Here is a 19,096-nt window from a genome sequence, read left to right as displayed (position 1 = left end):
ATACAAAGCAAATAATACATCTGCTTATCTATGTAGTATATTATTGCTATTCAAAATTACTGGAATATTCATAGCCACTTAATTAAAAAGAAGTTACAATACAGAATTAAAAGCTGTATGTGCTTGATTAGAGCTTCTAATAAAACATATGCTTATAAACAAGCAATATGAGCAATTTGCACATTATTTCCAAATGATAGCCCAAAAAGTTCCAAGCACTGTGTGCAACACTGCTAATTTGCCTATCTTGTATTAAGTTATTATAGTTAAACATACCCCTAAAGTGATAAAAAGAAGATAACATTGAGAAACATTTTAGAAAGCATGAGAAATGGAGCTGAATGTTAACAGAAAACCTACAGGCAGTTCTCCTACACTCTAATATTTTGCAGAATTACAGTTTCAAGTTGCTCACACCTACATACAGTAAGCGCTGTGTCAACATCCATTTATACAATTCTTCAGCAGACCTGTTATAATTCATTTAATTATGGCATTAGGCTTTGCACGTTATCTTGCGTGCTTACTTATAACTGAGGGCAAAGAGCTCTGAAACACATAAAAATATGAAAGACTGATGCTTCATTTTTCACTGTTTTAAACTACCTTTAGAACAAAGAATATTATATAGTAGATACTTGTGTTTATTTATTAAAAATAAAATCTTTGAACGTAAGTAATATGGAAGAAGTAAAAGTTATTTGCAGTATTCAAGGGCACCTCTCACGAAGGTCCTAAAAGGCTTGTGTTCCAACTGTGAACAAAACCAATTCTACCTTTGATAAAGAAGGAAGTAATCAGGGCAAAATGCATGATTGCAAAATAACTGCTACAAATACCCAAGAAAAATACAAAACAAAACAAACAAAAAAAAAAAGAAAGGAAGGAAAAAGAAAAATAACCACATCAGCAATAACCAGGCTTGTCCCTACAAACAGCAATAAAGGCCATTTTCTCAAAACTAAAGTTTACATATTCTGTTAAAACCAAGCACTGGAAACTTCTGAAATTTAGAGAACTGTGATTTAGTTACTAAGAATTTCATTATAAACAGTACTAAATTAAGCTAAAATGTTGCAGACATTACTCACACTGACTAACAATGATCCACAGAGGAAGCTATATGGAGACCTAGAGCAATATTTTTATTGCCCCATGCTATGCAACATGAACCTTGCAGAACCTGGATTTCACCAAGAGCAGGGAATGTCAGAAGACAAGGGATATCCACTTGGTTATTGCCTTCATTTGAAGCCTTGATTCACTGAAGGATTAGTCATTACTAATTTTTTTGAAGGTTTTGCTTTCAATAGGAGTTTTTTTTTAAATGGCAAGGCAGCTCATGAATTAGTCAGACATTACCAAAAATTAATATTAATGAGCTAATTTCCATATAAATTCTGATTTATTCTGACAGATGCTGATAAAACCAGACACCTCTTTCAGGCAAGCAGAATCCTGTTAGCAAAATTCCTGATGAAAATAACCACTGAGTTAAGAAACAGGCAGTAAACAATTAATCTTAATAGCATGCTTAAAATTTGCTAACAGAAAAGAATCTACGTGACTTTTGAAAGTTCAAAATTCAGAACAAAGTTTTGGTGCTTTTTTGGCATTGCTCTACTTTTACTGTAACTCAGTTTTAGTCCTTTGACTGTTATGACAGCACTGCTAAAATACAGACTAAAAATGCACAGCAGACCTTATGAATCACACCAGAACATATATAAAGAAGAATCTCTGGGCATTAACAAAAGTAATTTTTAATTATAAGATCTGTTTCAACTGCTCAATATTCAGGAAAACATCAAAGTGGGGGGAGGGGAAGCCACAAACAGATAACATTTTTAATCCAAACCAATCTAATACTGAAAAATACAAACTGAAAATCAGAAGCATCACTGGAAAAATATAGCTCAAAGCACTATTTCTAAACTTCTTGCTATACTTACTGTCTTGGGATTTTATGCTTTGTCCCTAGACTTTATGTGGTTCTTTGTGTCTGGGATTGTCTTATAAGAGACTCCTGAATGGATGTTGAAAACAAGAAGGCCAATATTGCTGGCTCTGGGTAAGCTACTTGCATAAAAGATTATGCCATATAGTCAATTTATACTGGAATAAAGCAACATAGTAGTGATTTAGTTAGAGCAAAGGTTGAACAAGACACTGACCTAACTAATGAAAGACTGGGGGATTGCTCTTAATATCTCTTACCAAAGGAAATAACACAATATAAACACTATTCAATACAATTACCTTATGTTCTGCCCAACAAGTGTTGCCTGCATAGGAGTGGAGCATCGAAAAGCTAAACTACCACCAAAGGCAAACCCCACTGCCACTAGAGGATGGTAGTCAACCTTCACACTACTAATGAATGCTACACAAAGGCACATGAAGTCTTCGGGAACTCCAGCAGAACAGAGAGAGGTTAATAGCTTCGGGCATTTCACAGCAGACTGGTTTAACCCATAAGGCTACAGTCTCCAACAGGAAGGCAGCCCATTACACCCTCTCAATGTCTGCTGTGCTTCATTTCCCCCAATAGGTTTGTGCAGAAATACTTAGATTGAGAACTTAAGCTTAAAATCAACCCTCTTATATTAAAACTAGAATGTTATGTTTGTTTTTTATTGGAAACCAATATTGCCTTATTCTCTGCCACTCTTTGCATTACTTCAGACTCCTTTCAGTTCCTCTCTGAACAGTTCTAGTCTTTTCTAATTCTTTTCATGCATTTTCTACCTGTCCATTCAACCTTGAAGCCCCTCATACTTTTAACTCTGTCTACAAATGAATTACATTGGCCATCCACAGATTAATAGCAGCATGACTGTTCTGATTGTACAGAATAGGCCAAAACCCCTCATGCCTTCTTTCTTCCTCATGCTTACAATTCCTTTAAGAACTGCCAACATTTCTTCAATTGTTAAATTTGATTTCAAGTCACAAAGAACGTATTAAGCCCAGGGCAGACTGTACCACTTAAACTGGCCACTCAAAAATTAAACTTACACTGCTGCAATTACTTTACACTTTAGGAATCATCTCAACAGACTTTTTGTGTTTTAAAAAGAGTAACATTCTTCAAGGCAATATTTTTTCAGCTGAACAGTTCCACTTCTAGTACATTTGCAGTTCTTCAACAAAAACAGTGCAAACAAAATGCACAGTACAATCTCCTTTTCCACATAAATTCTACAAAAGGGAAAAGAAGTGACCAGCTCTATTTTATCCCTTTCTGCCTTCCAGTAAAAGGTGCACTTTCTCCCATTCAGCACCCTAACAGAACAGCCCACTCCAGTGGCCTTGCAGATAGTAGAATCCCAGAGAATCCACCTTCCATACAGTTTGATGTCAGAATTTTGCTTAGCTTAATTGCATGTCAAGTGGCCTGAGGTTTTGGAATGCTCAGGGAGGGGAAGCTGAACCTCCAGAAATTCCTTCTCTGTTCCCCCACACTAATGAAGGAATAAGTAAAATCCATAGTTCAGGGAAAACTTTTGCTTTATATTGTAAAATGTTCTGTGATACTGGAAAGTAGGATTTCTCTAGTGATTATAATAGGCAAATGAATAATTATTTAAAACACAAAGAAAAACATTCTGATACAATTATACTAAATTTCATGTACCTTGACACAATATTTAACTTTCAGTCTTTCTACAGTCTGAAAACTCTATTTAATACAAACTATTGAGATTAAAAAACAAATAAAATAAAATATACATGTACAGGCATTACAGAAAGCAGTACAAGATTTATCTTCAGTATTTGAGAGCCTGAAACAGAACATCTTCTGTACCTGAATGTCTCTAAACTTGATTATATTAGAGAAATAACTTTGACAACATCAAGAAAAAGACAATATAAATGTGAGTCTGCACTTCATATGACTGCAAGATGTGTGTATATAGATTGATGGGTGGACCGGTGACTAGTCAAGGAACAATCTGAAGCTGAAGAGCTGTAGTGCCAGAGAAACAGAATTAAAACATTAATAGGGAACTACAGGATTTCTGTACTGAATTATCATCCAATTACATATTATAATGAGATAATTAGTAGTAAAACAACATCTGCTCTGTAGCTGATCAAGGACTCTTTGCACCTTTCACTGTACAAACACTTAAAAAAAGAAGGGTTATACCCTAGGTAGTTTGCAGTATAAAAGGCACTTGAACTCACCTCAGCACCTCCATGTCAACAAGCCAAGGCCACATGGTGCAGTTCCTTTATCAATGCGTATTAATATTTTACCATTTCTCCAGTAGCACTCCAGCAAGTCACAGTATGAGAGGCACAGTTTTGCTGGTATATTTATTAGACAACATGAGAAACAAGGGGCCTCCAACCTTCTATCAATCAGTGTTGGAAGGATTCCTAGCCAGAGACTCCAGCCCTGGTGTATTTAACAGTGATCAATTCACTACTCTTCACAAAACCTTTCTAGTTTGAACAGCAGCAGCATCCTATGACACATGTGCAGAAGTACTTCATTTATTTAATCTGACTCTTTTATTAGCACACTTTCTAGGCCCTAAGCAAAGATTTTTAGAAAACCTTTTGGTACACAAATGATATTGATTATTTCTGATTATTTTACAGCTGCAATGTGGAAATGATAAAGGATTGAACTGATGCAGCAGATCTGGTTCTGCCTGACACTAACTGGACTATGAAATTTGAGTCCCAAGCACCAGTTGCACAACTCAAAAAATCAGCTGAAACCCATGCTTGATAACAAGGAAATACCTTTTCCTCCACCAAACAGCAGAAAATGATACTTCTAGCCCTCCTCCCTAAAAATCCATTCACATGTAGAACTACAGACACTATTGAATTATAAATACAACTGATATCAGGAAGGCGAGAGGAATGAGAACTGAAGATAAACTTAATTTGCTCATTTGTTTCTTTCTGTAAGCCCACCTGGATATGCAGAGTTTATTTCCATCTCATATGAATAAACTAGATACTCCATACTCACAAGAAAAGGAATTTTGAGTAAGCCATGTGCTGAGTTCAATGGAATGATGAGTATCAAAAGTTCCAGATCCATAATAAATGGATCTTGTCTGTCAGAGTAGAACAGTCTGGACACAGTAAGATCTGTAATATATTCTGTGCTTTCCATCTGCATGCTCTTCCACATACAGACACTTGTCAGTTAAAAACATTGTTAAAACTAAGGCATCAGATCTCCTTTCAATAATGCTCACATGCAAAATCTTTTGTAAAAATACTTTAAATTAGTGTGTTCTATGTTAAACTACTTGTTTTCAGTTAATACAGTTATAAAAGGACTATAGATTCATTTCCGCTTAATGCCTCAACATAAATCCAAGAATTAAAGATATGCAGGATCTTAATCTACTGAAACTAATCAGGAAAGCCTTCCTGCAAAAAGTGTTCAAGTTTCCTGTAGACATCAAGTTCAAAGGAATGACACTATAAATGCTTCCTAGCAACATTAAAGATATTCATAACCCTCATTCTCCCTACCTTATTTTAGCTTTATTAACTGAAAAAGGAATGAATGCAAATCACCTGATAAAAATAGAAAGGTTTCTAATTTAATTTTTAATAAATCTGCTCAATTATATTTTTTCTAGTATAAGCCTGAACCATCAATAAAGAGAACCTTAGTTTTCCAACAAAATATGGGCCCCTCAGAAAAAATTCTGTCTTGAGATATTTTTTTCTTAAAGTTCTGGTATTCAGAAAATAATAACCATGGTTTCTACAGTGCCACTTCAAAATGAGCCACTCTGGGAAAAGCAAAAATAAATTAAGATATACAAGATTTTAAAATTATTCACACGGATTCTAAATGTTAAGAAAAACCCAACCAAACAAACCAAAAAACCAAGCTTCTTCAATTTAAAATGACAACAGTTTATTTATCATACATGCTCACAAACAGCACACATTCATACCATGCACCTTTACCATCATACAGTATTATAAGCAAATTAATCAAAATTCAGTTCTTTTATAATGCTGCTTCCACTCACGGACTTTGTAAAAATCAACAAATAAACTCTCACTGTCTTTACTGTCTTCTTAGTCCTACAACAAGGCAGGAGTAAGAAATAATCCTTTTAAGCAAGAGTTAATTCTAATACACAGGAGGCAATACTAATTTCTATTGGTAAAGTAAATATTCCTTATACTGAACAGACCACGTTTCTTCTGCCATTTAACTGTCAGGTTTCTTGTACCTCAGCGATAACTGTGAATCAGCCATTAATTTCTGTTGGCCACTTTCTTTAAGCCCAACTGTATATGAAGTATTTTCCAAGGCAAGACCAATAAAAACTACTTGTACTCCTTTCTTAAAGAATTTAGTAAAGTTGTTATCTGTGTGGTCAAATTGAAGAGAACCAGTATTTGTACTACTGAAAGATTAGCATTCAAAAAATAAAATGTATTTTAGACACATCACATGTAAAGAACACGTTCTGCACTAAATTGGATAATCTCAACCAGTTGTCTTGACATTAGGTGTCTTAATCCACATAAATCAATTGTGATTGTGTTAGCCGGGTAAGAAAAGCAAACACTGCGGATCCCTAGGGAAGCATACATGTGTGAGTTCTCTTAAACCCCAGAAGCTTCTTTTTCATCAATGGCACATTAAATATGCAAAAATCTGTTCTAATTGACCAAATGACATAAAGAGGAAGAACAAGCAAACACAGTAGAAATAAAGACACCCCCAGTTACTCACAGAAGGAAGCATCCCAAGTATTTTCATAAGAATGAACCTTGCTAATGGCCCCAAGGCTGCTGTAGAATAACAATTGGGTTACAGAGCCGGGGGGATGAGGGATGTAGGGGGAGGTAGAAATTACCAAAGGAGGAAAATCTTCAAGACTAAGAAGTATTTACCACTGCACAGTATGTGCAAAATGAAAAAGGAAGTACTTAACTTGGAGAGAACACATACAGTACATACCACTGAGAAAGTTCAATAGATGCAGGAGCAGATGATAACCTTCTCAGGAAGCAATTCTCATTTTGAGAGCTGTACTGTTTTAAAAATAAATTTTTGAACCAATGTGCTGTTTGTTCTCAAAATCAAACCCCACGCTGACATGGTGAGCTGCATTCAATTCAGTCATGCTCTCCTGAAAGCCGATGAGTCACTGTATGAACCAGACTCTGTAAGAGCATTCCAATTCAGTTTGTGACAGAAAATTGTGTCATTTCTTATATTTCTTTAATGCACTACAGCTAGAGTGAACATTGTCATGCAATACATAGCATTTGGCCAAATCATAAACCTTAGTGGAGTATTATATCACAAAAGCTATTAAATGAAAATATTAACTTGTCATAAAAATAAATAAATAAATAAATAAATAATAAAAATCACCTTCCCTGACAGATAATAAATGCACTAAGTACATAAAGCTGGAGCTATTTCTCTCTTCCCACCACAGAACCCATCTGTTATGAAATTCTTCTCTTAGTAGCACCATCATAACTAGTGGGACTCTAATTTTCTTACCTTTTTTTTTTTAAGATAGTTTCAAAGCTGCATAGGGTACTAGTCATTATTTCGTACCTCAAAACCAGCAACCATTACTTATTGCAAACTAAACATGTGAGAACATTTTCAGAAAAGCAGTAAAACTGAAGTGTCAGTACAGATAGACAGATCATATGCGCTACAAGCGCCTCTGTGCCAAGATAGACATTCTAATGCTACTTACTTCTACTAATGACGTTAGGAACTATATTTATTTCACTGGATGTGTTGACATTCATCAGATTTCTTCCTTACTCAGCAGTGACTCAGTTTCACCTAGCAGCTAGTAGCTATGGCTGTTCACTCCTCATCGAGCTTCTTGAAAAGGTAACTCCACATGCTAAAGCAAGTCTGAGAAAAGGATCACCTGAACTGAAACAACAATGTTGTCCAATGTACTCACACTAAATACAATTTTATTTTAAGAGATTAGAAAACTATTTCATTTTTAAATGTAGTACATTTTCTTCATAGTTTTTGTGCGGGATGCGGGGGGAGTTAATAAAAACCCTTCAGCTAAACAGTAATACTAATTAGTTTGTCAAATTAAAATGACAAAGTCTTTAAATTCATCAGAAGGTATACATGAGAAATACCACCTCCTACTGAAACATTACCTTTCCTATAAACCCCAAAGGAAACATTTTACTTGGATCTCTCCTAGCTGGCCATTCTAAAACTGTCAGAATTACTCACCCATTTGGATTTTTTAAGAATGATTGATTCTGCTGCTACTTAAATTCACTGGTGGCTACTAGATGCAGTATTTTAAGTAATGCTTTAAATTACACTAGCTAGCTATCCTAAGTGTAATCCTAAATTACACTAAGCTAGCTATCCTATTCCAGGCACAGAGGTGAGTATCAGGGAAGAACAGTCTTCTGCTCAAGACTATGTAGCTGGATAAACCCTACACCTGGAAACACAAGAGCATACAAGTATTGCATACCATGGACTTACACCCAGAAACAAGCACACTAAAACCATAGGAAAGGCACACATGTCCCAGTATTCACAGTGGTAGCACACAATATATAAATAACTGTCCACAGAACTGTAGGCATTTGCCTACAAATTGACAACACTTAAATCATAATCCCTTCCTCATAGGAATAGTTTCAAATGCTCTTTCAAAATACCTGCTACCCAGAGGACTGCGATCACATCTGGTATATTGCTGGCCACAGAGTCAGTATCTCCAGAGGGAATGTTTAATGACCACAATTTTCCCTTAACCAAGTGACCATGTGGGTCTCTACAGTCTTAGGAAGTTTCTTGGGATTTAAGTCTCTGAGAATTCTTAGCCCTTATTAGCCATTTCAAATAGGTCAAACAAGCCAACATCTTTTTAAAAAGGGAGAACAAACGAAAAACAGGGAGGAATGGTTTCTGTTACCTAGTAGGTGATAAAGTTTTAGTATGGAAAAAGTACTTTAAGTATTAAAGTACTTCATGGTTGAAGCTCTTTCTTCACTCAACTGATTTAAAGTTTGCTACTCATTAATTTATTGAATTTAACAATTTGTCTTTGAGCTTTTTTGTTTTATTTTTCCTCAAATGAATCTAAGAGATACAAAAATTTGTCAAGAATTTGAAGTTCAGCTGTAAACTTTGGGGAGTTTTTTTGTATTTTCACAGTATGATAACTATTCTGCATCAGTCTTAATGAAGTTAATAATATATTTCTTTTTCATTTCCACTGTTAAATCTTCATTTTTTTCCAATTGCTTACAGTTAGAACCCAAATACCACGGCAGGCTATCACTTCCGCAAGCAACAAAGGAGTCCAATCATCATTGTTGCCTTCTGTACTCGGCAGAGCTCTTGGTGAAGCATGTGGCCAGCCTGCCTGAGCAAGAAGACAAGCCACAACTGGCCTGTGTCTGAGGTCCTATTCAGATTTCACAGAATCAACCAAGTTGGAAGAGACCTCCAAGATCATCAAGTCCAACCGATTACCCAGCCCTAACTAATCAACTAGACCATGGCACTAAGTGCCTCATCCAGTCTTTTCTTAAACGCTGCCAGGGACGTGGACCCCACCACCTCTCTGGGCAGCCCATTCCAATGCAATCACTCTTTCTGTGAAGAACTGTTCTCAGATCAAGACTGTGCAGCTTGAGACTGTGTCCTCTTGTTCTGTTGCTGGTTGCCTGGGAGAAGAGACCAACTCCCACCTGGCTACAACCACCCTTCAGGTAGTTGTAGACAGCAATAAGATCTCCTCTGAGGCTCCTCTTCTCCTGGCTAAACAACCCCAGCTCCCTCAGCCATTCCTCACAGGGCTTGTGCTCCAGACCTTTTGTTGCCCTTCTCTGGACATGTTCGAGCAACTCAATGTCTTTCTTGAATTAAAGGCCTCTGAACTGGACACAGTACTCAGTTTCTGTTGGTTCAGTCAACAGAAATTTGCCAGGGCTCAGATTAACAGCTGAAGAAGATGCAGTTTAATTACTTTTCATGTAGTGCAGAGGTAACAAAATCAGTTTTAGTATTTTGCTACATTTAAAGAACATTAGGAACAAAAAATTATTTTCAGTGAGTCTTTAAAGCACATTCTGTGTCTGACTGCAGACAGAAATTAAAAACTGCAAAGCTAATAAACAACAGCTCGCATATTCTTGCAGAAGAGACCACAAACTTTTGTTACTCATTTCAGACACAAACTGGAGCTAGGGTGTTCATAATGGTTTAAAAACCTACTAGATCTCACAGTAGTAAAAGTAATACTTATTAACACAGCTAGAAGGCCAATAAAAACTACAGCTGTGTTCCATGTCCTTGGTTATTGTCCAGTTCATTTATTGCATTGCAGCCCCATAGTCCTGCTCAAAAGTGAAAACATGAGCTGCCCCATTCAAATAATCTGTTTACACTAGACAACTTTACAGAAGGGTTTCCCACTGTGCTAACACTGGTCCACTATTGCCCTGATGGAACCACTCCTGCAGCTATCATGCTAGCCAAGGGTTTCCCATAGGTTCTTAGGAGCAGCTTTAAGCAGTGGTTACATGGCCAGCTGAGGCAACCCAGTGACTTACTATAGGAAAAAAAGAGTCTCTCTCACCCTCTTTCCAACGTTTCTCCTTCTCCCACTTGATATCAAGGTTCACTTTCTTTTACAAACTCCAGTAACTACTAGACCTTTCTGCATGCTGCTTTAAAACACTAAGCCACCAGGAAGCCATTTAATTCCCTAGGCCTGGTTTAGCTTTCCTTCAGGTTTGTAAGTGAAAGCAGTTCACTGAGAGGTCCAACGAGCAGCGGTGCTAGCACCAAGAAAATATCAAAACTCAAGGTGGGCAGCAAAATGGGAATGGGACATTGCAGAAGGGAGGGAAGGAGACTGGGCCTCCCACTTACAGTGGCAGCAGTGAACTGCTCAGTTGGCTCTTCCCTTCTCATGAAACTGAACCCTTAGTTGACAAGGGCTTGATCAGATTTAAATGGGCTCTCCCACTGGTATTGAATAATGTAAACTTTACACAGCAAATGTCCTCCTTCTGGGCAAACCTAGGTAGGATTATTGATGTATGTATGCGCTTCAGTTCTACAGGCCTTATACTTCCTCAGACTAATCTGAGTGGATAACTTGCACAATCGTTTCTGAAGATAAAAACCATAACCTAGATTCTAAATATATCAGTGAATGTATCAGTTCCTGGAGTATCTTATGGACTGTGCCTTTATTTGTATTGAGAGATGTCACAAAACACAACTAAAATCCTCAGCCTTCTTCCACAAAAGCATGAGCCTGCAATCCCCATCAAAGGGAATCCCTACTGGAATAGATTCCTATTCTTCAACTCAACTCAGCAGGGTGCAGTATCATGACCTGCTTGTGTAAGAAAATTGGGCAAACTGCTGCTGTAAACAGTGCCGTTTTGCTGAAGATCTGGTTTCTTGATTGTAAAATAAAGGCAACTTGGTCATGTTAAAAGCATAAAATAGAACAGGTCATAAAAGTACAACAATTTCAGACAGTCCTTACATGTCAATTCGTTAATCCAAAACAAAACTTGTAACAGTGATCCTTGGATCTCTAATCCACTTTAAGCATTGCAAAACAAAGAAAACATTAAAAGCCTTGAAACCAACAGTAAAAGCTTATGGAATCGGCTAAAGGCTACCCGTTCTATCAAACATTTCTATGCTTACTCGTTAAACTTAATTTTCTTAAACTGAAAAGTGTTCTAAGGAAGAAAAAAGTTAATAAAATGAACATTATCATTAAAAAAAATACTTCAAAATGGATCTCAACAATAAGCTATTAAAAGAGATGGTTATACTTCGCTAAATCCTAGTTTCTATCTTTTAAATCAGTACAACTCAGGGCTAATTTTGAAATTATGGAATTGCACTGGATTGACTGAGAATAAGCCTTGTTATTCATTTAGAAAAAGCTCAAGGTGTCTTTAAGAATAATTCTCAAATATATAAAGAAGCACTTTAGCAATAAACAATTTGGGAAAAAAAGCTCTGTCCTTTATTTGCCAGGTTCTGTATAGGCAATTAAAAAGAAGCTGACAAATTATCTGATTATCATCGCTAATTAGCCACAGCAGAATAAAAACATCAACTTCTCTTTAAATAGATGTCAAACTGCAAATCATTAATTAGAAGGGACCGTTAATGTTTTTCAACAATGACAACTTCTAGAAAGTTTCATTTCCTTTGAAGCATCCAAAGTGCTATATGGTTCCAGCACTTTCTAAGCAGAGCTCTAAAAGAGGATAAACAATTACAAACTGCTTGAAACACTGATAAGTACAATATGATTGTAAGTTACATGTTTATACATCTGAAGAGTTTTCACAAGCTCTCAGATCTAAAAATTAGTATTGTAGGAAGACTGAATGGCATTTGACCAATATTCATAAGAATAAAATGAACTGCCTCTACAACACGCCTGTTTTGTTTACTGCTCAACTAAAAATGAGTATTCAGATTTAAAAAAACAACTCACAAACAAACAAAAAACCTCAACAAACAACAAAGAAGAACAAACAGAAGAACCTCCAGATTCAGTGCTAAGTATTGAGACGTTTAAAAAAGACACCTTTGGGCTTTGATCTGGCAACAATCTTGCAGTCCAAGAAGGCATATGGAAGGGGAAAGGCTCAAAACAGTGTGACACACACTATGTCAATCCAGGAAAACTAAAAGGAAAATAATTAAAGGCTTTAATGAAATTGCATTCTACCTTTCCCCTAAATGAATCTTTGCTCATTTCCTGCAAAACACATGGAAAGTAAATCTGGATTAAAGTAGGATTTCATTTCTCAAATTTCCAATCTGCTCAATATATGAAAGAAGGTTTTGGGTTGTCTTACAGAGAAAAAGAAACATAGCATACATCACACATTTATCTTACTTGAAATCTCCTTAAATGCTCTGTCTCTGTTTGTCTTGAGTCCTGTAGCTTAATTATTTACTGTAATTCTAGCATTTGGCATAGAATCTAAATCTAACCGGGTGTCATCCAATTACTGCTTTCAATTTTTAACTGAAAACCTGAGATTTGCCCCAGTGTTGACTTTAGCTGATTACTTCACAAATTCCTGATATGCTTTGCTGAACAAAATACAGACAAAAGAGTAAATTATTAATAGAATAGAATAGAATAGAATAGAATAGAATAGAATAGAATAGAATAGAATAGAATAGAATAGAATAGAATAGAATAGAATAGACCAGACCAGGTTGGAAGATACAAATGACACGCTGAGAGGCCTACTCATTAAAAAGTACTACAGCAAAAAGAAAAAATATCCAAACATATATATATACTGTCAGTGTACAGAAACACCACTCATTAATAAAAATGTGAGATTATAATTTGTTTCACTGACAGGTACTTTAACATTGTCACCCCTTGGGAAATGAATTAGTTCCAAGGTAGGTAGGTGGACACTTAGTGTGGATTGATTTTGTTCTTGGTTTTGTGTGAGTACATCTACAAGGAAAAAAAGAAAAGAAAAAGATACTAGTGCAGGATTATGAACACTGCAGCCTATCAGTCATGCACAACACCTATTAAATTGAATGTCAGGATTGCATTGGTATGTTCATTTTCTTTGTCATACTTTCTCTCTTCTCATTACTCCCAAATCCTCAGTCCCCAAGGAAGGTCTCACTCTGGGTCTTCAAACATTAGGTCTTGGCAGAGGTATAATCTCACAGACAGGCTTCTCTGTCATTGAAACGTGCACACTGCTGTGCAAGGGAGTATGAACACTGACTGTGGCATGTCGCCTACAGCAACTTCACTACACATTATCCTATAGACAGATTACACAGATTTCAGTGAAGGCCAAAAAACCACTGAATTATTAATCTGGAGATTGAACTATTACAATGCATGATGGAAAAGCACGTTTCTTCATGCCATTCTGGAAGGAGCTGCTTGTAGCTTTTCTCTACTACAACTTATCACACCAGTTCATTACTAGCATCGCTTCATGCAAATATTCATTGTAATTTCCCAGATATGTTATCACATTGTACAGACTCATCCTCAGAACAGTATTCATTCTCAGACCAATAGAGACCTTGTAATGGTAACACATTTCAGTCATGCTACCTGGGACACATTTAAACTGATGATTTATCATTGGACTGTAAATCAAATTTGGGGCACTGACTTTTGTGCTACAGGAAAAACAAACAAACAAAAACCCCAACAGCAACAACAGAAACCTTAAAAAAATGTCAGTAAACTATGAGGAGGAAAAAAATGCTAGAAGTCAACATAGCTATGATCTTTTGGCCTCTTAACTCAATATAAAATCAAAAAATTCAAAATACTGGCATATATATATAAAGAGAGAGAGAAAGACTGTTAATGGAGATGTTTGCTTTTCCAGATGCATTTCCCAGAATTCTAAAGTTTGTACAAATATTATTATTAGCAACAAGAAAAATATATATATTATATGCTTTGCTAGGCTGTATATGTCATATAATTCACAGCAATGTGAATCAGTCATCTTTGCTTCCATACATGAAGCATGCTAAAGAAATTAAAAATTCCTCAGAAAGACAGGAGAGGCAAACAGCAATTTAAACATTTTAAACTCTTTCACAACACAGTGAAATCCATACCTTTATACAGCAATTTGTTACTTCACAATAAATTGCAGCAAAGCCAGAATTTCAGTATAAGTACATACAAGTCTGAAATAAAAGATTATCCTAGTACTGTTTTCCAAATTGCACTGATTTAACTGAATTGGTAACAAAAATCAATACTAATGTGTTTTATTAAATAATTCATATTGTTTTAATACCAACACATTTATTTCACCATTTCTGTTCAAAGTAGGTCATAAGGTCTTAAGGGACACCAAGAAACAATGAAGGAAATTTTGATTATTTGATATCCACAGGTTACAGAAATATTAACTACAGTAATTTGTGGGAATATTCTTAATACTTTGTGTCTGAAGAGTACTTTTTAATTAAGAAAAAATTTGTTTCTCTCAATTATATATATTATTTTATATAAATATAAGAACAATTCTATAAACACACTAACAGTTCTTCTAGTCTTGAACCAGTAACAACAGAAAAAATTCAAACACTCTCAGGTACTAAATCCTCATCAAAAAAACCCAAAACACAGCAATCCTTCCATGGTAGATAAGGTGAGCCTGATAACAGATACTATGTGGAATATTGCATGACTATGTAGATCTGGTATGCTTTGCACAGTAACATTAAAGAACTCATTGTTCAAATTAGAAGCTGCCCTAGTGATCTTATTTGCCTCCTGCAAAACTGCTGAGTACAATATTCACCCAGTGTCTCCAGTTTATAACCAAGAGCGTGAAGCACTTTGAGATCCCTCAAAACAAATATTAACCTTAGTCCCATGATGCTCCTTCTGGCAACTACATTCACTTAGGTAGTTTTTTAGATTCCAACTGCATTTTTTTCTGATAATGGTTACTCCACAGGGTAGCAAGGGTTATAGAGCAAAGGTTGCAGAAGCAGGCCCTGTTACTACTGGCATTAGAAAAAGCAGTATTCTGATTCAGTTTAAGTGGAATATTTAATTCCAGTAAATCCAGAATTAGATAAAGAAAAGAAGAATCATGATACTATCATCTGAGTAAGTGCTCAGGTGAAAATACTTATAAACATCCAGCCTACACTGGGAACAATCAGATAGTGCTAACAAAAACTTTCAAAAACATCATGGAAGCACCTTTGAAAATAATGAGGGTTGGGCAAGATTAATTATTTTCATTATTTTCCTTCTGCACCTTGGAATTACTTTCATGATTCTTCTAATTTTTTTTTCTTTAATTTAGAGTCTGATATGATCTCAACATTCAAGGAGATGGAACTTTAAGGATACCAAATACTTGACAATAATAATCATGGTGTGGCTGAGATCATTATCCAGAGATTTTACTTGTATTGGTTACCTGTAAATAAAACTACACTGGTTTATTTGCAGTTATTCTACTTCGAGGGGGAGAAATGAAGGAAGGGAGCTGGAGGAAGAGGAAGAGGACGCCATGAAAGTAAAAACTTCTGTATTTCCACTGCCCATGAATTCTGATTCAAAGATTCCCTGCGTTTATCCTGTCATGCCATTTACCTGGCACATTCTGAACATTTAAAAGTTCTGGAGATTAAAGAAATAAACTTTTAGATTAGCACTGCATCTTCCATACTAGCCAATGTAAAATAAATCAGTGAGTAAGATTCATTCTGCCCAGTGTGACCTCCTGGCTAGCGCTTTTGCAGGTCTCCTGCTGCACATTAGCTATCTCCTATTCCCCTGCTCTTAAGTGGGACCTGCTAGCAGCAGTTGCTGTGTAATTACTTACTTGATTCTGTCTAAGGAGCTTAAACTAAGAGTTGAGCAAAGAAAGGAGATTAACAATTTGAACGCACACGTAATACACAGACACACACACAACCAGCAGAACTGCCGGGTCAGTACACGGGTCCAACCAAATGCACTTCAGTCACTCTTGCTCCAGGAAGATAGCCATTATTTTCATTGTAGGGCAATTAAACAGCACGAAGAGGGGGCAGACAGGAAGAGATGGGCTGCAGTCGCAGGCTTGGGAGAGGACTGGAGACACGGTTGCTCCATCCCCAGCAGCCAGATTAATACCAGGGAGCGGCACTCAGCCGGCTCTGCCCGTCACATGCTCCAGATGTCGCTTAGCAACAGCAAAGCCCAGAGAAAAAGTTCTCCCTCTCTCAACTTCAAATCTGCGTCTGAGACTGACTGAGGGGAGCTTATTGTGCTCCAGACTAAGCATCTGTTTCTTTCTTGTAGCCTTCTGTAAATGACTCCATATAGCACACGTACACAAGCCTGTCCACGCATAACTCCCCTCACCGGCACAACCTGCTTACATGCAAGTGCCACAGTCTGTGCGCTTCTCATAAAAAACAACTGTAGGTACAATTTTAGTGGTCACCAAACCTGCTCTTGGAATGTTGGTGAACTCTGCTCTGCAAAACCACCCGCACTTCAGTAGCAAGAAGGGCCCAAAGATCACAATGGGAAGATGCAAACATTCTGGGCTATATTTAGTTATTTTTCACCCTGCCCAGTGCCAGTAAGCCATACTTGCCACAGCAAGTGTTGCCCACTTGGAGCTCTGTAAAACTGTGAGTTTATACCATGGAGTTGCAAAGTGTGACCTGTCTCTCCAAATTTAGCAACATTTGTATGTTGCTGTTTTGTATAACCAGAAAAGCATTTGTACAAACCAGGGGGAAAAAATAAAATAGAAGATAAAAACCACAGAAACAACATCCTGGGATCATTTAAAACCAAAATGAAGTGAAGCTGAAGAGGCAGTGGTGTTTGTAGTGTTTTTTTTTAAGGCGCTACTTCCTTTTCCACAACAGAAATCGACTCCATCAAATGACTCCTGGAAAGAGCCAGCTGTCTCCCATAGCTATTAGAAAGAACTCCCGTTAACCCTCTACGTTCAGACACTTTATCGTTTTCTCATAGAAGTCCCCAGGTCAGAGACGTGCGCCTTGCAGTGCAAGTCCCATTTCGGGGAGGCTGGAGCATAGCGCTTACCTTGGCAACTGCCCTGCATTATGCTTGCAGTGAATAGTATGAGCAGTTTGCAAGCAGTTGCTGCTCTTCCATCCATCCGATGGTGAGGTCCCATCTGGGCTGGGATGCTCCAGCTCCCTCAGAAGCTGGCTCCTCGGCTCCGGGGTGCTGATCTGCACAGCAGCAGCACAAGGAGCCTGGTGTCTTTTTCTTATCCCGCTAGTTGCAGAAGAAAGGCGTGCTCGCCTGTTGAGGCATCGCGTTTTCTATAAACTCCCACCCTCCAGACATTGCATAAAGCTCTTTATACCCGGCGGCCCCGGAACTAGCATGAGAGAATCAAGCACTGCCCCAGGCCCTGCAGCCACAGGCTGCCTCTGCCCCTCCTTCCACGCTTCTCAGGGTAGGCAAAGATGCTTCCAAGTCCCTGCACTCTGCAGACTTTACAGAGTCCAGAGTTCATTGGTGCTACACTGCATATGTTAGGCAGATCTGAGGAATTTCATAATGCAAGTTAAATATGTCTCTGGCATGTTCCAAACACACAAAACCACAAACAAACAAAAAAGTGTTTTCGACAACTTTTAAAAGCATCAAAAAACAACTTACCAATGCAGGGGACAAAACTTAGAACTTTCCAAACTTTCCATTATTATTATCCTCACATAAGTATCATGAAAGGAAAACTGCAGGAATCAAACTTACTTCAGCACTTTCTTAGCAGGCAAAATCATTTTGGTAAAAGTGCTGTGGCTTGGCATGCTTTAGGTATCAGCTGTAAACATCATATTCTGTTTCTAACTCTCCAACAGAGCGTGCAGCAAGTGTGAGATGTCTACCTGTGCTTTAGTGCTACCATTTCAGGAATCATATGTCCACTAATAAGGGTAGACAATGCACAGTATCATGAGGGAAAGATAATGATATTCTAATACTGCAGAGTGGAATGCAGCCTTGGGTAAAGGGCAAACAATTTGAAGGCTCTGCCTGCAGGATCAGATATATATATAAACTGTGAGTTAAATTGTTATTTTGGTTTGTATTAGTTATGCCACGCTGTTCCTTTCTCTGTATGTGTGCACACACACACATGAACAATGACTACTGTGCATACATACCATGAGAGAATTATGGGTCTATTTGTCTGGCAAAAGGTGCCATCAGATGAACTTTATCGACCAACAAAATTACATACATTGTTTACATTAGCTTTATGCTGGGTTCTTTGTATTGCAATGGGTGTTTGCTGATGCTGCAAAACAGAATCTAAGCAGTAATTTCAAAGCATTAACAATTCTTGTTTCTACCATAGACTCAGTTTCAGTTATGGGGCAGAAGTGCCTGCATAATTCTTGCAAAAGTTGTGGAGGAAGATATTGCTGAATATTAGCAGACTGTGATTTTTCTCCTGGTTCTGTAGGATGCTAATCCCTTTAAACCTCGCCGTAAGGTTTTCCATTTATCAAGTGGCTGTGGATGGGGGGCTGTGTGCGGGAGAACGGGAGAAGTGGGAG

The 19,096-nt window shown here is 37.2% G+C and overlaps 1 protein-coding gene across 5 annotated transcripts in view; it reads right to left on the bottom strand.

The window, feature by feature from the left end:
- The window catches only part of LRP2 (LDL receptor related protein 2), a 123,171-nt gene extending 105,327 nt beyond the window's left edge, over positions 1-17,844 (bottom strand). For all 5 annotated transcript variants that reach the window (XM_068138662.1, XM_068138664.1, XM_068138663.1 and 2 more), the window contains exon 1: positions 17,604-17,844. In XM_068138662.1, coding sequence (XP_067994763.1) covers positions 17,604-17,697 — 94 coding nt within the window. In that variant the 5' untranslated portion in view covers positions 17,698-17,844. The remainder of the gene's footprint in view (positions 1-17,603) is intronic.
- Between the last annotated feature and the right edge of the window lie 1,252 nt (positions 17,845-19,096).

Source organism: Melanerpes formicivorus, unplaced genomic scaffold (genome assembly GCF_026170545.1).
Source record: "Melanerpes formicivorus ecotype bairdi unplaced genomic scaffold, bMelFor1.0.p_v2 SCAF_5, whole genome shotgun sequence".
Lineage (NCBI taxonomy): Eukaryota > Metazoa > Chordata > Aves > Piciformes > Picidae > Melanerpes > Melanerpes formicivorus.
Note: the sequence above shows the minus strand (reverse complement) of the source record. Positions and strands in the feature narration are given on the sequence as shown.